The sequence below is a fragment of the Nerophis ophidion genome, linkage group LG21 (genome assembly GCF_033978795.1).
Source record: "Nerophis ophidion isolate RoL-2023_Sa linkage group LG21, RoL_Noph_v1.0, whole genome shotgun sequence".
NCBI classification, from domain to species: Eukaryota; Metazoa; Chordata; class Actinopteri; order Syngnathiformes; family Syngnathidae; genus Nerophis; species Nerophis ophidion.
In genome coordinates, this window is record NC_084631.1 from 13,427,602 (window position 1) to 13,448,486 (window position 20,885).

Sequence of the window (20,885 nt, forward strand, 5' to 3'; positions counted from 1 at the left end):
AATATGTTGTCTTTATAGTGCATTCTATTGAATATGGGTTGAAAAGGATTTGCAAATGATTGTATTCCGTTTATATTTACATCTAACACAATTTCCCAACTCGTATGGAAACGGGGTTTGTAGATCTCGCATGAGAGGTTAATCGTTTTGCACTGCAGTCTGCTGAAAATGATGGAAAGCGGCACTGTGCATAGCAACGGACGCTGTGGTTAAACTTGGAATTGCCACAAAACCCATTTCAAGATATTCAAAACACTACTGCCTTCTGGTGGCTGAAGTGGATTGTGCACAATATATCATGTTTCATGTGTCAGGTAAACCAAGAAGAATGAGGGCCATATGAATCCCCTTTCTACTGTTGGCGTGGGTTGGTCTGGGTGAAATAGATGAAAACTGTATCATGATGTAAGTGTTTTGTATTGGTTGATATAAATCTTTGATATTTTTATGCCATGTCAAAGTTGAGGTTAAGAATTTTAATATATGAAATAAACATTTTTCAAATGTAACCTTCCTTTGATTCAAATCCCCTGATGACTGACACAGCAGTTGGTTTTGTGGACAATCATTAGCAGTCCTTCCCCAGTGGGAATGATATTATAAATGCAATAAAGAGACAGAATCAATTGTTGTTTTTATTCACTGTGCTTATTATCTGCAAGGATCACCAACATCCTGTTATTTCTTCGCCCCCTTGTTCTTCTTGCGGTAGTAGATGACTGCAAGCTTGCACATAGTTCTGCAGAACTCATTGAGTTGGAGCTCATCGTCGCCGTTCTTGTCCATCTTGTCAAAGATCTCCTCGATCGTCTCCATAGTGATGATCCCCTGTCCAAGCCAAACCAAAAACAAGTTACACAATGTCAGCAATGGCGATGTTGACCTGTGTTGTGAGTCTGCTTGTGGCGTTGGCGCACGTCAAACTTTTCGATGTCCACCTCATTCTTCAGCATGGCTTGTAACTCATCCTTGTCCAAACTTTTTTTCTTGGCGGCCTCATCGTTGGCGTACGCCTCAAAGAGTTCTGACAACTTTACGATGATCTCGTCCAGGCGGCCCATAGCTGCTTAGCTTTGGAGAAAGTGGGATAGAAGACATTAATTCACGATGTACGTTTTTTATTTTGATCGATGTCGATAATTATTGTTACTATTTATGACTTTTTTATGCCTGCCAATAAATACAGGAGGAGAACACAGAGTGCAATTCATCAAGTCTGAAACTGTTCTATGGGCGCTGTTGCATCTTTATTTAGCACGTCTGAAATGTACTTGCAAACTGACAGTTACGCACACACCTCTCCATCTTACGTCTGCGTGTGTGTGTGTGTGTGTGTGTGTGTGTGTGTGTGTGTGTGCGCGCGTGTGTGTGTGTGTGCGTGTGTGCGCGTGTGTGCGTGTGTGTGTGTGTGTGTGTGTGTGTGTGTGTGTGTGTGTGTGTATAGACGTTCGGATATTTATTTTAAAAAGGATGTATCATCAATTCAGCAAAATCATATGGCTGCTGAATGACTCAAGGGGCTGATTAAAGTTGAGGTTTTGGTGTCTGCTGGTGTTTTTTTTTAATGCTTTTGTTTTTACATTTAGGAAAATGATTATGATATATTTCTTACATGAAAAAACATATTTTGCAGTCTGCATTTTCTTGTGCTTGGATAATTTTCAAATACAAGAATGCACTGTGGTGTTGTGATGGTCCACCAACCTTCTGCACAACGCACCGTCAGCATGCTTAAAATCGTTTGTCGTCTAGATATCGATTCTAAATTGCAGAAAAGGAGTCACAGATTATAAATGTTTGCTGCGTATTGACGTAAATGAGTGTCTTCATGGCCACATAATGCTGGTAGTACACTCAAAATCCTCATTTAAACAAAGCGGCCTGCATCACTTTTTGACTTGTTAATTGTACACACGGTCTCAGTAGACCACATGCAATACGGCCACTAATAGCACACGCAACTATATCGTTTCTACCCGCTATTTAACACGTGTTATTTGGATCTTAGCACTGTAGGTCAGGCTCATACAGTATTTTCTATCCAGCAATTATATTTTTCAGCGAGAGTCTTCAATGGGAAGGTAACGATGACGTTAAATGTCCATTTATTAGGGGTGTGTTGAGCCGATATAATCCTATTTAAATACATGGAGTACAATACAATTTCAACAGGATACATATTAAATTGCAACAGTTTGATACAAAATTATGCAACCTGTTTGAGTTCCTTGAAAAAGTTACACTCTAATTTTATTAATTTAATTAATTGTATTTTAATTCATCTTCAAATAAATAAAATGTGCTTTTCAAGTTTATTACCTCGGCTCGAGCTGAATTAATTTTCGCTTAAAATAATCCTCTGTTATCCTTTTTAATCCCGTTTTATCCCCATATGCTATCAATAATCCATTTACTTATAACTAAGATACATTGCATGAAAAACTTGTACTATTATTGCATGTGTTGTTGGTTAATGTTTTGGATTGAATTTACATTATTTCCTATTTGGAAAAATTGCTTCGGTTTATGGATGATTCAGTCTTCGTCCGACCATTTGGAAGAGATTGACAGTACAAACCAAGGTACATTGTACAGACACGTTAACATGATCTTTTAATACCAGACACTGCTTCGACAGGTACTCCACCCAGACTGGTTTTGTTGTTCGTTCTGTGCCTCAGGCAAGGAATATATTCAACACAACTTTTAAAAAAAAGCCACCTTTGAGACATCCACACTGGAGAATAACTAAAAAAAATATCTAAAAAGTAACATATTTTAAAATATATGTAAAAATAAGATTTAAATTATACTTCCACCCATCCATTTTCTCCCGCTTATTCCCTTTGGGGTTGCGGGGGTGTCCATCTCAGATGGAAGACGGTGTACACCCTGGACAAGTCGACACCTCTTTGCATTTAAGTTATACTATAATAAACATAAACATATGGTAGTGAAAATAATTCTAGAAATAATGGCAACAAATAAAATCCAAAAATTATCAACATTTGGAACCCAAGAAGAGTCTGGAATAATCTAATTGTGCGTGCATGTCTGATTAGTTTTCAACCACTGTTTCAGTGCAGTTTTAAATGTTGAACAGGTGTCACAGTTTCTGATATGGGCTGGCAGCCTAATAGACCCCTCCCAAAAAACTAGGCGTGTTCCTAAGTCAACATGTAATTCACTCACACTGAACACAGAACACACAAGGACATAAAACATAGTGCAATAAAAAGACAAAATGTAAAGATCAAAGGACAAAGTAATACAAAAAGAGAACAACTCCTGACTTGTATCCTCGCGGTTGTCTTGCAACACTGCAATGTTGCTGCAAGGGTGGGAGACATATAGGATTATTGGGAGGGGGAAGTCTCAATAGAATTGTTAATACGTCACATACCTATCACATGTGGCTTTGACGTAAACACAGACAAGAGGCCAAACAAAATCCACTGCTCTGGATTAAAAGAGCCTGATTAACAAAAGACCCATTGGCATTGTGTAGTTATGACCGTCTATAGTAAAGGACCGGTTCTTTTCAAATGATCAAAGACACTTGAGTGCCAAGCAGTGAAAGAATGGGTCCTATTTGCATAGTCTTTGGTATGACTCAGGGGTTTGAACTCAGGACTTACCCATTTCAGGGCGGACACTCTAACCACCAGGCCACTGATAAGGTCTTTGTTTCTATATTGTTATGCATTTCATCTTCTGATTGATTAAAAATAACACCAATGGGAGCATTATAATTTATAGTTTGTTATCACGTCAGTTATCCAGAATGTAGAGTACGGGGCAAAAGTTTGGACGCACCTTCTCATTCAATGCATTTTTTTTAATTTCAGGACTATTTACATTGCAGGTTGTCACTGAAGGCATCAAAACTATAAGTGAACACATGTGAAATTATGTACTTAACAAAAAAAAGGTGAAATAACTGAAAATTCGTTTTGTATTCAAGTTTCTTCAAAATTGCCACCCTCTGCCCTGATTAATTTTTCACATGCTCTTGGCATTCTCTTCATGAGTTTTCAAAAGGTAGTCACCTGAAATAGTTTTCACATCACAGGTGTGCTTGAAGCTTATAGAGAGAATGCCAAGAGTGTGCAAAGCAGTAATCAGAGCAAAGGGTGGCTATTTTGAAGAAACTAGAATACAAAACATGTTTTCAGTTACTTCACCTCTTTTTTGTTAAGTACATAACTCCACGTGTATTCATTCATAGTTTGGATGCCTTCAGTGACAATCTACAATCTAAATTAGGGGCGTCAAACTCAAATACAGTGTGGGCCAAAATTTAAAACTGAAGAAAGCAGCGGGCCAAGGTTGAGCAAATTAACCTTTTAGGTGGTAGTGTGTATTGCAGTGTCCCGGAAGAGTTACTGCTGCAAGGGGTTCTGGGTATTTGTTCTGTTGCGTTACGGTACGGATGTTCTCCCGAAATGTGTTTGTCATTCTTGTTTGGTGTGGCTTCACAGTGTGGCACATATTTGTAACAGTGTTAAAGTTGTTTATACGGCCACCCTCAAGTGTCACCTGTATGGCTGTTGACCAAGTATGCGTGGCATTCACTTATGAGTGTGTATACGCCGCTTACATTTTGAAGCTGTTTGTATGGAGGATAAGTGGACGTGACGACAGGTTTTAGAGAACGTTAAAGGCAGTGCCTTTAAGGCACGGCCCCCAATATTGTTGGCCGGGTGGAAATCGGGAGATATTCGGGAGAATGGTTGCCCAGGGAGATTTTTGGGAGGGGCACTTAACTTCGGAAGTCTCCCGGGAAAATCGGGAGGGTTGGCAAGTATGAATATTAGCGATGAATGCGATGTTACAGCGGCACAGCCACTGTATAATACCGGTGGGCCAGGTCGAATGTTTATTTGATATTGCCTCAAGGGCCAAATGAAATTACCTGGCGGGCCAAATTTGGCCCGCGGGCTAGAGTTTGACACCCATGATCTAAATAGTCCTGAAAATAAAGAAAAAACATTGAATGAGGAGGTGTGTCCAAACGTTTGGCGGCCTATACTGTATAAAAACAAAGAATTAAGATAGAACCGCAACATGTAAGTGTAAAAAAACCCATTATGATTTGTACATTTTCAGAATGTGCTTGTTTTATTTTTTTAAAAAGAAAACAATCTGAGGTTGTCTTTTTTTTTTAGGTTATCGTGCCAACATTTTAGCAGTCGGGCCCACTTGGGAATAGATTTTCCTCCATTTGTGCTAAAATGAGTTTGACACCCCTGCTTTAAGGCCTAAGATGAGTTGCGATCATGATATTTTTTATTAGAATAATCTTGTACCACATGACCTAAAAAATACCGTATGAAAGGGTCAAGCGGTAGGAAGATGGATGGATGGATGGATGGGTGAAATTACATAGCATTGTCATGATCTGTGGTCTGGATCATGTTTTTTGTTATTTCCTGTTAGTTTAAGACTCCATTAGTTCCTGTTTTTGTGCACCCTGGTTTGTTTTAGTTTCCATGACGACTTAAAATTTTTACCTGCCTCTTGTGTTCGGGTCACACCTGTCTCTAATCAAGAGACTATTATTTAAGCCTGCTGTTGCCAGTTAGTCAGGCTGGTGACATTGCTCTGTTCATACCATAGTTTCAAGCTCTTTTCATGCCATAGTTTCATGCTTGTATTCATGTGATTCCATAGTTCATGCTATTTTGTTTCAAGCCACTGTTTAGGGAGGTTTTCATGTCTTTAGTTTCATGTTTTATGTCCTAAGTTTTTTGCCTTAGCTTCCGCGTGCGCCTTCGGGTTGTTTTCAGTTTTTTTGTACCCTTTTGAGTTTTTGGAATCTAATATGTTCCTACCTGCTACCCTGGTCCGGAAAAGTCTTTTTGCATCCCGGGAGAACAATCCTCGCAGTAAATTGCGAAAACCCCTTTGTCATGATAAACATGACGTGAAATGAGATTGGATTATATCATATAGACTGGAATAGAAGAGCTCAATTGTAAATGTACTCAAAGAAATACAACAAGGTTGATTTTCAGTTCAACCGTCCAAAAGCAGACATGCAATGCAGACTGATAGGTCGCCATATATTTTAAAAAAGGTAGGAAAGGGTAAACATGCAGACCATGTGTCTTGTTTCGGCAGTGGCGTTTTGCCGATCAAAGTCTTTTTTCAGTCGAATGGTAAATAAAGAGACAGGATTACACTTAAGTTCTCATTGGTTTATTCATAAAAAAAAACTCAATATAATTTCCGTCATGCCAAGGTTGCATAGCGAAGCAAAGTGGCATGAGTACATGTCCATGGAGGATCCACATATGACAGTTTGGGAGAAATCAGAAGACAGATCATTCATCATCATCATCATCATTTCCTTTTCTCCCCCCCTTTCCCCCTCTGCCACCCTTTCCCCCTCTGCCACCCTTTCCCCCTCCGCCCCCTCCACCCCCTTTGCCCCATTTGCCTCCCCTGCCTCCACGCTTTTTGCGGGACTTTGTAGCCAGCATGCCGATGCATCTGATGAACTCCTGGAAGTTGAGCTTGTTGTCTTCGTTCTTGTCCAGTTGACCAAAGACCTCACTGACCTCGGTAATCTCCAGTTTGTCCTGTGAAACATGACACTTTAAAGCCAATGACAATTGTACGGAACGACCTGCACTTGCGTTCTACATGGACAATGTGATTTTTTTTCATTTTTATTCTTTGTCACTCACCTCAAGGTCAGACTCCTTGAGACCCTCATCCACCAGTTTCTGCAACTCCTCTATGCTCAAACAGTCGTCATCGCCAGCGTACTCATTGAAGAGATCTATCAATGACTCCATGGATTCCATTACGCCCCTCATGGCTGCTGGAAGGGGGTTATTGATCTGTTGCTATTAATAGGAGAGAGAACCAATAACCTTAAGCGAATTGATTAACGTGGACCCCTCAAACAAGTTGAAAAACCTATTCGGGTGTTACCATTTAGTGGTCAATTGTACGGAATATGTACTGAACTGTGCAATCTACTAATAAAAGTTTCAATCAATCAATCAATTAAGGTGCAAATATTGAAATGTTGTGTGACGGTTAACGACACAGTTAAAGTTATGAATGGATAGATTAATAGACAACTATCATAGATAGAAAAGAAAAGGATCCAATACTCACAGTAAATGTGTGAGGTGCAGCGAGATCTTCTCTGACTCTCCAACAACGCGTGATACTTCCAAGAGAAAGCAAAGCCTCCTCTTATACCGGTAACATCCTCTCTAATTAGCACATACACACACACCAAAAAATTATTCATCACACAAACTTAGTCTCACACTACACCCAGACAGGTTTCACTGGCACTGTTGTGCCTCTGATTGGTTTGGCTCCGCACGACGAGTATGAGACAATACATTCCTGCAATCTATTGCTTTACTTTGGTGTGTACTACACCCTTTTTCTGACAGCTCTAACAAACATCTCCTATTTACCTTATTCTGTACAATGCACAAAAGTGTCTTTTTTTCTTTTTAAACACCCTTGTGGAGGAGAGGGTAAAGGCCTCGCCATCTGAAGCGATGGCAGTAAACAATGCTGCACAGCAGCTATGTGAGTTGTAGTTAGACTTGCAAAATTCCGGGACTATTCAAAGTTGGAAATTTTCCATGGGAATTAACAGGAATAAACATTGAATGCAACATGCTAGATCTTGCGGCATGATTATTAGCTAAAACAACCTGATTTAATGCAAAATCAGTAGAATTTCAACCCAACCATATATATATATATATATATATATATATATATATATACACATGTATATGTATAGTATAAATGTACATACATAGGATTTTTGTCATAACTACTCTTAATTTTTTTAAATGGGGAAAAACACAATATGTGCTATGTTTTACAAAGAAAAAACGAGTTGCAAAGTGGAATATTTGGAATTAGGTCATTATAGTCTTGACAAGGTAAATAACTGATTCATCATTGTTTTTTTGTTATTCATACTAAGCACACTTTTGAATATGGACGATTCATTCATGCAGTTCATAATCACAGGTTATTACTCGCTTGCAAAATTAAAATTTATTTTAATAAAAGAGCCCAAAATTTGGACATACATCCGATTTTATTGTCAGAATGACATACAGGAACATGTTTCTCAAAGGTTTTATTTAAATGTACATTATTTATTTGATCAAAACTACTTTTTACATAATGTAAAAAAAATCATAATGTATTTTACTCCAATCCAATCCAACACACGTATGTGATTATTATGACAGTCCTTTGAAATAAATTGGTCCCACGTGTGCAAATATCCTATTCCATACCCATTACAACAAAGATGATCATGAAAAATTAAATAACAACAAAAACAAAACAAAAATACCTGGCCATGTACCGTACCACTAGCCTGAAAATTGAGTAATACCCTGACTATGACACACATTCAATACGTAGTACTCATTTCAGTGTTAAGGAGGGTTTGTTCCCAAAGCAACAACAATAAGAGTACAACCTGTAGTGCAGAACAACTGGTTGGCATGCCTCGTAAACATAATGAATGCATTCATTGTCAGAACATGAAGTGCTTGTCACTGCCTGCAGATCGTGCAAACATGGCTGGATGATGGATTACCTGTTTCCCCTCCCGAAAAATACCCCCCACTAGGGTTGTACAGTATACCGGTACTAGTACTCTGTTAGAAAGGTACCGGTTCGCCATATTCTTATTTTACAAACATGACGGCGCGTCATCGTCTGGCTTTATGAGCAGAGGGGCATGTTCGGCAGCACACAATCACGGAGTAGTTACAAGCAGACAAGGTGTATAGACAGAAAATGGAGAACGGACGCATTTTGGCTCAAAAACTAACAATAAAGGTGAAGCTATCACACTAAAACGCCCTCAGAAAGAGGTGCTTTAAGACATGGCTAGCTAGCTAGCGGCTAATGTCCATTTACAATCTGCAGTGTTTTAACTTCTCCTAAATCACTAATCCTTGGCGACAAATAAAGTGAGTTTTTATAGGTATCATCCCTGCAGGACGAGGAATAGCTAAACATGCTTCACTACACACCTTTGGAGGACACAATAGCTCACCAGAGTCACAATGTAAACAAATGCCATGGGTGGATCTACACCTGACATCCACTGTAATGATATCAAGTACAAAAAGCGTATCTAGTCGATACGACTACGATAACATCAATATTTTTTAATCACAAAATCTTTCTTCTTTTTAAAAAATTTTTTTATATTATGTTCATAAACTTAGGAAATATGTCCCTGGACACACGAGAACTTAAATAATGACCAGTGTATAATCATGTAACTACTTGGTATCGGATCGATACCTACATTTGTGGTATCATCCAAAACTAATGTAAAATATCCAAACAGAAGAAGAAAACGTTTTTATTACATTTTAACAGAAGTGTAAATAGAACATGTTTTAACGGAAAATAAGCAGATATTAACGGTAAATCAACAAGTGAATTTATAATAAATTTTTACAACTTGTCCTTTATAATTTTGACAAAATAATAGAATGAGAAATGACACAATATGTTACTGCATATGTCAGTAGACCAATTAGGAGCATTTGTTTGCTTACTTACTACTTGTCTTGTATGTTCTTTGTGTTCTTCGATGTTTGATATTTTCCTCTTACACAAATGTATGAGGGATGTGTGCTATGGTTATGAGTTGTTTTTTCCCTTGGCCTCAGTCTGGACCCGCTCTCCAGTGCCCAGGCATAGACCGATTCTGACCGTATCTCACCTTTTTTGTGAGGGGCGCCGGAAGTCGGCAGACCCGTTAGCGATCCTGTCTCCCTGTAATGTTAGTCTGATCTTGAATGGGGTTGTGCTGAAAATTGTAATTTCCCCTCGGGGATTAATAAAGTATTTCAGATTCTGATTCTGATGTTCACTATTTTATCTAAGGCCAAAATTATTCTTTGATTGCAACAAGAAACATATGTTTAATATACCCTAAATTTTTTTTGTTAAAATAAAGCCAATAACGCCATTTTTTGTGGTCCCCTTTATTTACAAAAGTATCGAAAAGTATTGAAATACATTTTGGTACCGGCACCGGTACCAAAATATTGGTATCGAGACAACACTACCCCCCACTGACTCCCATCGAAATGGACTAATTCTTATATGTGCTATTTTAAAAATGTATTTTCTTTTTTATCCAAATAATATCTATTTTTTCTATCAAATTTGTATTGTGCTTATTGCACTGCAACGCTGGTTGAGTACAGCATCTCTTTCTCTTGCTTGTGTGAACGCACTCTGAAAATGAAAAATAGGAGAGCGAATCTGAATAATCGTGTGTTTTTTTTTAAACTGTTTACATAAGACATCAACTATTGAGCTTTTTGATTCTTTGCAACCGCTGTAATTAGCATTTTGGAAGTGAGTCAAAACAATTACGAATTCTATGTGTGACACAAGCCAAATGACTTTGTTTGTCCATAACTGTACTGGACCTTTCCTCCTCTTTGAGGTCAATATATGTTTGTTTTTAGTATTTTGGAGGTGAGACAAATCTGTTCAGTATGTGAAAAAAGCAACATTATTTTTGTCACGTCGAGCAAATGTCCTCCTATTCACACACTCAACCCATTATTGAACCTTTTTGACCTTTTTACAGCAACTCTACCACAGCTTGCTTTTAGCATTGCCGAAGTGAGTGAAAACTATCAGCATGGGTAATAATCCACTTAAATTTGTTTGTCACATTGCGCAACGTTTTTTAAATACGTATTTTTAAATAAGGTGGTCTGCACCACTCCATTGCAGTCTTAGTAAATCATATGCAACATGCCATTTAATTGGACTGGGCCTTTTCGCCACTTCAGGGCCAATGTACTTCAGCTTGATTTAAGCATTTACAAAGTACGTGGTGAGACTAAACTAATTTGCATGTGCAAAAAGCAACATCACATTTGTCACAATGCACAACTGTCTTTCCATTCCCAAACACAACCAATTTTAAGCTTTCTAACTGTACTTCAGCTTGTTTTTAGCACTGTGACAAAGAGTCAAACCTGTGAGCATGTGTAACAAGCCACTTAAATCTGTTTGTCACCGCAATTTTGGAGTTGGGTCAAACATCAAGGGCCTGATAAACTCAAGGTTTGTATGTACTAAAACACGTGCAAACCTGATAGCACACACAAAGCTAATACATTTAACTTGTGCAAAGTGGATTGCGTCTGTTAAATAAACGGAATAAGGTGTGAAGTGAAGTGAATTATATTTTTATAGTACTTTTCTCTAGTTACTCGAATCGCTTTTACATAGTGAAACCCAATATCTAAGTTACATTAAAACCAGTGTGTGTGGCACTGGGAGCAGGTGGGTAAAGTGTCTTGCCCAAGGACACAACGGCAGTGACTAGGACGACGGAAGTGGGGATCAAACCTGGAACCATAAAGTTGCTGGCACGGCCACTCTACCAACCAAGCTATACCGTGTGCAATCCATTCTGCGTCTCTCTCTTCATTAATATGCAAAATGTATACTGATCTTAAAAACGGCCACCATACTGGGAGGAGAGGATGCAAATATAATTATTTAGCACACGCAATGTGATTCATCATCACTCATCACCGTTTTGCGAATACGATCTTAGTTTTTTTAGCATGTTTCAGAAGAACGACAGTTCCACACAGGGCAACAGGATCGGTGCAAAGACAGATGATGAACAGGTGAGTGTGATACGCGTGTGTGTCAACATTTTGATGGTCCAAAATAAAAATATTAAACACATTGTCATTTTATAATTTGACTCAAAGGGCTGATTAGGACAAATTCAATTGATGCTTTTTGGTGCCCAATAGTATTTTTTTTTTTTACTGATATTTGTTTATTATACATAGAATATAAATCATTAAAATATATCTTTTGTCTATATATATTGGACACATAATTTCAGTAGTACGGACATAACCTCCTACTCAGAAACTATGGCTGGACATTATCAAAGAAATATGGAAAAAGGAAAAAATTACTCATATACCACATCTGAGGGAAGACCTATTAAAGAGAGATGGTTGAAGTGGATAATTTATTTAGAAACACATTCATGACACTTATCCATGGTAAAGAACACATTATTAGTCTACTTGAAAGGTAAATAAAAATATGTGTACTCCCACAAGCATTTTTATCTATGATTACCTTTAATATTTGTATTAATACATTTTGTTATTATTATTCATATTATTAATACATTAAAATGAAATCATACTTCCTTTGTTATTATTTTTTTAAGTTTAGATACCTTTTTTCTACAAACCCCGTTTCCATATGAGTTGGGAAATTGTGTTAGATGTAAATATAAACAGAATACAATGATTTGTAAATCATTGTCAACCCATATTCAGTTGAATATGCTACAAAGACAACATATTTGATGTTAAAACTAATAAACATTTTTTTTTTTGCAAATAATCATTAACTTTAGAATTTGATGCCAGCAACACGTGACAAAGACGTTGGGAAAGGTGGCAATAAATAATGATCAAGTTAAGGAATGCTCATCAAACTCTTATTTGGAACATCCCACAGGTGTGCAGGCTGATTGGGAACAGGTGGGTGCCATTATTGGGTATAAAAGCAGCATCCATGAAATGCTAAGTAATTCACAAACAAGGATGGGGCGAGGGTCACCAAATTCTAAGCAAATTGTCAAGCAGTTTTAGAACAACATTTCTCAAAGAGCTATTGCAAGGAATTTAGGGAATTTACCATCTACGGTCCGTAAAATCGTCAAAAGGTTCAGAGAATCTGGAGAAATCACTGCACGTAAGCGATGATATTACGGACCTTTGATCCCTCAGGCGGTACTGCATCAAAAACCGACATCAGTGTGTAAATGATATCACCACATGGACTCAGGAACACTTCATAAAACCACTGTCAGTAACTACAGTTGGTCGCTACATCTGTAAGTGCAGGTTAAAACTCTACTATGCAAAGCGAAAGCCATTTATCAAAAACACCAAGGAACGCCGTCGGCTGCGCTGGGCCCGAGGTCTTCTAAGATGAACTTATGCAAAGTGGTAAAGTGTTTTGAGGTCTGACGAGTCCACATTTCAAATTATATTTGGAATCTGTGGACGTGGTCTCCTCCGGAACAAAGAGGAAAATAACCATCCGGATTGTTATAGGCGCAAAGTTCAAACGCCAGCATCTGTGATGGTATGGGGGTGTATTAGTGCCCAAGGCATGGGTAACTTACACATCTTTGAAGGCACCATTAATGCTGAATGGTCCATACAGGTTTTGGAACAACAAATGTTTTCATCCAAGCAACGTTATCATGGACGCCCCTGCTTATTACAGCAAAACAATGCCAAGCCACGTGTTACAACAGCGTGGCTTCGTAGTAAAAGAGTGCGGGTACTTTCCTGGCCCGCCTGCAGTCCAGACATGTCTCTCATCGAAAATATGTGGCACATTATGAAGCGTAAAATATGACAACAAGACCCTGGACTGTTAAACAACTTCAGCTGTATATCAAGCAAGAATGGGAAAGAATTCCACTTTCAAAGCTTCAACAATTAGTTTCCTCAGTTCCCAAACGTTTATTGAGTGTTGTTAAAAGAAAATGTGATGTAACACAAAGGTGAACATGCCCTTTCCCAACTACTTTGGCACGTGTTGCAGCCATGAAATTCTAAGTTGAATATTATTTGCAAAACAAAATAAAGTTTATGAGTTTGAACATCGAATACCTTGTCTTTGTAGTACATTCAATTGAATATGGGTTGAAAAGGATTTGCAAATCATTGTATTCCGTTTATATTTACATCTAACACAATTTCCCAACTTATATGGAAAAGGGGTTTATATCTAGTGTATGTATTTGTCCCTTACAAAAACTCAGATGATTATTAAAATATATATATATATATATATATATATATATATATATATATATATATATATATATATACACACACGTACACACAAACACACACACATTTTCTTGTATTTGTTACCTTCTTGAGACCTCCGAAAAATGCAGACTTCTTTAGGACCAATCTTTCTAGATATATAAAGATTGGTATTTACAACATTGCAGGTATAAAAAAAAACTTGTTGTGAAAAATGAGTAGGAATTTTACAAAAAAAAAGGTCACAATTATACAAGAAAAACGTTGGCAGTGTGATAATAAAAGTAGTTATTTTACTCTACGCAAGTCAACATTTTACAAGAAAAACTGAACATTGGCGCAATATTATGATAATAGTTGGAATATCAATATCAGTCGCAATTTTCCTTGTGGGTTAGTCTGGGAAGACAAAACTCTAGGGGAGCACACCCTGAGAGAAAAGCAAGTGCTGGTAGGCGCACCATAGGCGGTCCTCCGACAGACCGGAGCTCCGGCAGCCTCCTGCAGCTGTTAGTGAAGTGAAGTGAAGTGAAGTGAATTATATTTATATAGCGCTTTTCCCTAGTGACTCAAAGCGCTTTACATAGTGAAACCCAATATCGAAGTTACATTTAAACCAGTGTGGGTGGCACTGGGAGCAGGTGGATAAAGTGCCTTGCCCAAGGACACAACGGCAGTGACAAGGATGGCGGAAGCGGGAATCGAACCTGCATCTCTCAAGTTGCTGGCACGGCCACTCCACCAACCGACTAAATAGGAGGTGCCGGTCGTCCTGGGTTTCCCTCGACACCGGATACAGCTCCCCACAGTGAAGAAGTGACGTTGGCGTCTGCGTGTCTCCCTCGTCGAAAAAGACCTCAATGGCGGAGTGGTTGCATAGAAGCTCCACAACAGTCACAAAGGCGGGAGAAGGCTGCAGCAAAGATTGGCCCCCAATTGTCTTGGTCTCCATGCCATTGGACCCTGGCCTTTTCTTTGCCAAGGACAGTGTGGTGGCTGTCTGTGCACCACTTTAAAAGATTTCACGCACAGGTGTTCTCCTGAAGGCAATCCCACCAACGGGAGGACAATCATACTCGTTTCGATGGATGGCCGACGATATGACGAATAGTACTAACCTTTAACAGTTAAGTTGACATATTTTTATTAATTACTAGTTTCTATAAAACTCTTTTTGTATCTATTTTACTTTATTTTTTATTCAAGAAAATGTTTTTTATTTATATATCTAATTTTATTTATTTATTTATATTTTAAGTAAAAAATAAGGACATTGTCTTCACCAGACCAGGTTGTCAATTAAATTAGATTGTTTAAAGGGTTTTTAAAACGAGGTCCAGTCCAGATTTTGTCCAACACACACCTTCATTTATGTACACTCAAAATTAGGGAACATTGCATGCAATCTGTAAACAAAATTACATTTTCAAAATAAGCATTCTAAAAATATTTTTTGGCATCATAAACTGTTTTAACCATATAACTTTCTAAAGCTAAAAAACACTTAATACATGTTTTAAAAAAAAAGTAATACTAAGTGAATATCAATCAATCAATTAATGTTCATTTATATAGCCCTAAATCACTTGTGTCTCAAAGGGCTGCACAAACTACAACACAAACCACTACGACATCCTCGGTAGGCCCACATAAGGTCAAGGAAAACTCACACCCAGTGTGACGTCGGTGACAATGATGACTATGAGAACCTTGGAGAGGACCACATATGTGCCCCCCCACCCCACCCCCTCTAGGGGACCGAAAGCAATGGATGTCGAGCGATCATGATACTGTGAAAGTTCAATCCATAGTGGATCCAACACAGCCGCGAGAGTCCAGTCCAAAGCGGATCCAACACAGCAGCGAGAGACCCGTCCACAGCGGAGCCAGCAGGAAACCATCCCAAGTGGAGGCGGATCAGCAGCGCGGAAATGTCCCAGCCGATACACAAGCGAACGATCCATCCTGGGTCCCGACTGTGGACGAGCGGTCCATCCTGGGTCCCGACTCTGGACGAGCGGTCCATCCTGTGTCCCAACTCTGGACAGCCAATACTTCATCCATGGCCATCGGACCGGACCCCCTCCACAAGGGAGAGTGGGACATAGGAGAAAAAGAAAAGAAACGGCAGATCAACTGGTCTAAAAAGGGTGTTTATTTAAAGGCTAGAGTATATAAATGAGTTTTAAGGTGAGACTTAAATGCTTCTACTGAGGTGGCATCTCGAACTGTTACCGGGAGGGCATTCCAGAGTACTGGAGCCCGAATGGAAAACGCTCTATAGCCCGCAGACTTTTTTTGGGCTTTGGGAATCACTAATAAGCCGGGGTCCTTTGAATGCAGATTTCTTGCCAGGACATATGGTACTATACAATCGGCAAGATAGGCTGGAGCTAGACCGTGTAGTATTTTATACGTAAGTAGACCCCGAAAGGGAATAAGCGGTAGAAAATGGATGGATAGTAAAACATTGAAGTCACAGCTTATCTTATCTTATCTGTTTTTGGCCTTAAACATAAACCTTTTACCAACTATAATTAAACTGACTAAATCATGACTGTCAATGAACTCTCCTAAAATAACAGTAACCGCATCAAGCTTCATGAACAAACCACACGGTGTTTGGATCTTGGTAAATCAAGTTTGCTGGTTACTAGGAGGAGACTGAAACAGCTTCATACCGTAGCTAGCAAATGCGATGAGTCAGTTTCTTGAGTTAGTGTGTCAATAGTCACACTTACGGTTAAACCTGTTTATGCTCTAGGGTGAAACCTGTTTTAAAAGGAACAGATATTATTTGGAGTGTTCATGTCATCACGTTCTGGGTGACGGTTTGGATGTCTGGCTTTGGTTTTCCTCATTCCTGTTTTGTGGTTTTGTTTTGTATTCCCTATTTTTGTTTTGCACCGCCTTTCTTTTTTTATATAATAGTACCTCTCGACAGATTATTGGCGGATTTGTATTTGCTTAGTCCCGTTTTGTTCCTATTTCAACACAACTGACAAATATGTCTCTGCATCCTGATCACCAATACAGCAGAACGTAGGGGTGAAACGGTTTCTAAAATCCACAGCTAAGGTTGTTTTGTGGAATAGTTTTCGGTTTGGTTTGGTGTAATTTGTTGTCCAATTTAGCAGCCCAGAACAAAGCCAGCCCGCCCTGTGATAACGCGCTGTCTGTATGGCCCTGCGATCCTTGGTGGGTCCTGTTTTGTACGGATGAGAATCTTCCAACAACTGACATTTTGATTGGATTCTGATTTTTAGGATGAAGATTCGATTTAGAGAACATTCTCGATTCAACATGATTCTCGCGTATTCGAGGATAGTATCTGGTGTGGAGAGAGCACATACTTGTTGGTCACAAAAAACATTCATGAAATTTGGTTCTTTTAAGAATTTAATATGGGTCTACTGAAAATGTGACCAAATCTGCTAGGTCAAAAGTATACATACAGCAATGTTGTTATTTGGTCACATGTCCCTTGACAAGTTTCACTGCAATAAGGCGCTTTTGGTAGCAATCCACAAGTTTCTGGCAAGATTCTGGTTAAACTTGTGACTACTCTTTTTGACAACATTGGTGCAGATAAGCTAAATTTTGTTGGTTTTCTGACATGGACTTGTTTCTTCAACATTGTCCACACATTCAAGTCAGAGCTTTGGCAAGGCCATTCTAAAAACTTCATTCTGTCATGATCCGCTACTTGGATCATGTCGTATTCTGTTTTTGTTTCGTCTTTGCATCACATCCTGTTTAGTATTTGTCTTCTTTAGTTCCTGGTGGCACTTCCTGTTTGTTTCCGTTGCCATAGTTACATTCCTGTATTTAAGCCAGGCTTCTTTGTTCATTTGTTCTCGCAGTCTAGTTTACTGTCCGATGCAACAGGTGACGTCGCTTTCCCCGATTGTGGTAAAAGTATTTTTGTATTCGTTAGTTCCACGCTATTCCTCTGTTTGTTTCCCTAGCTCACATGCCAGTGCCTTTTGTTTTTTCTAGCTCCCATGCTAGTTCTGTTGGTTTTGTCTTTAGTGCCTCGTGCAAGAGTTGTTGTTCTTAGTCTGCTTTATAGTATAAATAAATCATAATTTCTTACCTTCATGCTGTGTCCAGTCCGCCTGCATAATTGAGAGAACGCACCTGCATCACCACAATGCCAGCAAAACGTCACAGTTGACTGCAAGCAAAGAGACGTTCTCTCGCAGCGGAGATCGATGAGTTTGATGAGATTACGGGGAGGATAGCCCAAGCGATGGAGGCTGGGACATTCCGCTATACGCCGGGTGTAGAGATGATCTGGGGACCTGGAGGTCTCCAAGCCCCGCTCGACTCCACTTGGTCCGGTCTGGTAGCTGTGCTCGTCCAGCCAAGCCGCAACCTCCAACTAGACCTCCACCACCGGTTTTTTGCCCCGCCAGACCGCAAACTCTGGCGTGTCCTCCTCCACCGTTATTCCGGCCTGCCAAAACGCCACCACCTGCTAGGCCGCCTCCACTGGCACCACGGCTAGCTGCACCTGTAGCTAATCCTAGCCCAAGTCCTGGCCCAAGTCCCACACTCACAGTCATAGCCCCAGTCATAGCCAAGGTCACAGTCATACCCACAGTCATGGCCATAGTCATAGTCATAGTCATAGCAATAGCTATAGTAATAGTCATAGTCATAGTCCGAGTCCTGGTCCTAGCCCGACTCCTAGTCCTAGTCCTGGTCCTAGTCATGGTCCTAGTCCTAGTCACAGTCTTAGTCCTAGTCCGACTCATACTCATAGTCTTAGTCATTTTCCGAGTCATAGTCTTAGTCATAGTCTAAGTCCTGGTCTTAGTCTTAATCATAGTCTTAGTCATTGTCGGAGTCCGAGTCATAGTCCTAGTCCAGGTCTGGATCCCACTCCAGCACCGGACTCTATGTTGGATCCGACTCCAGCACTTGACTCGATGCTGGGTCCCACTCCAGCCCCTGACACTATGCTGGATTCCACTCCAGAAAGTGTGCCTCAGCTGGCACCAGTACCTGTCCCTCGGCTGGCACTAATGCCCGCTCCTCGGCTGGCACCAGTGCCTGCTCCTCGGCTGGCACCAGTGCCTGTACCTCGGCTGGTACCAGTGTTTGCACCCCAGCTGGCACCAGTGCATGCACCTCGGCTGTCGTCAGTACCAGATCCTGCTCCTCGGCCGACGCTCCTGCGTCAGCGCTGACTTCGTCTGCTGCCCTCGGGCCTGCTTTGGCTGCAGCACCGACACCGGCTTCATCTCCTGCGTCAGCGCTGGCTTCGTCTGCTGCACTCGGGCTTGCTTTGGCTGCAGCACCCGCACCTGCTTCGTCTGCGGCACCAGCGCCGTCTTCGTCTGCTGCTTCCAAGCCCGCCATGATGAAGGCGCTGATGCGTCCACCTCCACGTCGGCCACAGATGTGGCCTTGTCCTGGTCGTCCTCCTCGCCGGGCACATTCTCCTCCCTGTTGGCCATGGAAGTGGCCTCTCCGAGGTCGCCCGGCAAGACATTTACGGCGGCGGGAAATGGAACGCCTGACTTGTCCCCGGTGGATTCGGGGACATGCGACCTGGCGACCCTGCACCATGTCCTACCTCCGCCCTCCCTTCATGTTTGGACTTTGTTGTTGTGGGGAGGGGTGGTTCAATCTTTTTTGGTACATCTGTCCTTTTAGGAGGGGCTTATGTCATGATCCGCTACTTGGATCATGTCATATTCTGTTTTTGTTCCGTCTTTGCATCACGTCCTGTTTAGTATTGGTCTTCCTTAGTTCCTGGTGGCACTTCCTGTTTGTTTCCATTGCCAGAGTTACGTATTAGTGTCACCTGCATCTTGTTTTTTTACGCACACCTGTCTTGTGATTATGTTTCTATATTCAAGCCAGCCTTCTTTGTGCATTCGTTCTCGCAGTCTAGTTTGCTGTCCGATACAATAGATGACGTCGCTATCCCTGATTGTGGTAAAAGTAAGTTTGTATTCATTACCTCCCACGCTATTCCTCTGGTTGTTTCCCTAGCTCACATGCTAGCGCCTTTTGTTCTTTCTAGCTCCCATGCTAGTTCTGTTGGTTTTGTCTTTAGTGCCTTGTGCAAGTGTTTTTGTTCTTAGTCTGTTTTATAGTATAAATAAATCATCATTTCTTACCTTCCCGCTGTGTCCAGTCCGCCCGCACAATTGAGAGAACGCACCCGCATCACCACAATGCCAGCAAAGCGTCACATAGTCTAGCCTGATTTAGCCATTCCTTTACCACTTTTGACATGTGTTTGGGGTCATTGTCCTGATGGGACACCCAAATGCGCCCCAGACCCAACCTCCGGGCTGATGATTGTAGGTTGTCCTGAAGAATTCGGAGGTAATTCTACTTTTTCATTGTCCAGTTTAGTCTCTGTAAAGCACCAGTTCCATTGGCAGTAAAACAGGTCCAGAGCATAATACTACCACCACCCTGCTTGACGGTAAGCTTGGTGTTCCTGGGATTAAAGGCCTCACCTTTTCTACTCCAAACACATTGCTGGGTGTTGTGGCCAAACAGCTCCGTTTTTGTTTAATCTGACATCACATAGACAAAGATAAGTATGGCGTCACATTAGTGCCAACAATCCAAGCGCATAAAAACTGTTATCGCGCGCTAATTCCCCACTTTGCGCGCACGTGCGACACCCAATTGCGCGCGTGTGGTGCCTTTGTGCGTGCGCGCGGTGCATTTTTGTGCGCACGCGGTGCCTATGTGCGCAAGCTCCGTCTCGGTCTGGCATCTCTCCTCGCGCTGTCGTGTTTGTTTTGGCCCTTTGGGGGCGGGAATGGTTAGACGGCCCCTTCTTTCTGATTGGCTCTGAGCGCTGTCAGTCAATGGCAACGTGGCGACCATCTTACCTCAGACAGCTGGCCCTGCCCAGTACGTAGTTGTCAAGGAACATGTACTATTTAAATAACCATAACTTTGCTCAATTTTCAACTAATTTCCAAACCGTTTGATTTGTTATAAATGTCACGTTTTCAATATCTCTCT

The 20,885-nt window shown here is 40.6% G+C and overlaps 2 protein-coding genes across 5 annotated transcripts; both read right to left on the reverse strand.

The window, feature by feature from the left end:
- Positions 1–615: 615 nt before the first annotated feature.
- Positions 616–20,611, reverse strand: LOC133539788 (protein S100-G-like). Of its 4 annotated transcripts, XM_061881965.1 has the most exons (4): positions 3,404–3,813; positions 3,294–3,331; positions 918–1,071; positions 616–828 (listed from the first exon to the last, which is right to left on the reverse strand). In XM_061881965.1, exons 3-4 carry the CDS (start codon positions 1,059–1,061, stop codon positions 679–681), a joined length of 294 nt encoding a protein of 97 aa, XP_061737949.1. In that variant the 5' UTR covers positions 1,062–1,071; positions 3,294–3,331; positions 3,404–3,813; the 3' UTR covers positions 616–678. The 4 variants fall into 4 exon arrangements, with proteins under 4 accessions (XP_061737949.1, XP_061737948.1, XP_061737950.1 ...); XM_061881964.1 differs by lacking the exons at positions 3,294–3,331; positions 3,404–3,813 and adding an exon at positions 20,018–20,611; XM_061881966.1 differs by lacking the exons at positions 3,294–3,331; positions 3,404–3,813 and adding an exon at positions 17,980–18,750.
- On the reverse strand, positions 6,186–7,296 carry LOC133539787 (protein S100-A6-like). Its single transcript, XM_061881962.1, has 3 exons — positions 7,132–7,296; positions 6,693–6,854; positions 6,186–6,584 (listed from the first exon to the last, which is right to left on the reverse strand). Exons 2-3 carry the CDS (start codon positions 6,822–6,824, stop codon positions 6,327–6,329), a joined length of 390 nt encoding a protein of 129 aa, XP_061737946.1. The 5' UTR covers positions 6,825–6,854; positions 7,132–7,296; the 3' UTR covers positions 6,186–6,326.
- Positions 20,612–20,885: the final 274 nt, after the last annotated feature.

Coding starts and splice junctions, on each gene's coding strand:
- LOC133539788 (XM_061881964.1), bottom strand. CDS start 1,061: ATGGGCCGCCTGGACGAGATCATCGTAAAGTTGTCAGAACTCTTTGAG. Junction 829..917: donor TGGACATCGAAAAGTTTGAC/GTGCGCCAACGC, acceptor TGGCTTGGACAG/GGGATCATCACTATGGAGAC.
- LOC133539787 (XM_061881962.1), bottom strand. CDS start 6,824: ATGAGGGGCGTAATGGAATCCATGGAGTCATTGATAGATCTCTTCAAT. Junction 6,585..6,692: donor TCAAGGAGTCTGACCTTGAG/GTGAGTGACAAA, acceptor CATGTTTCACAG/GACAAACTGGAGATTACCGA.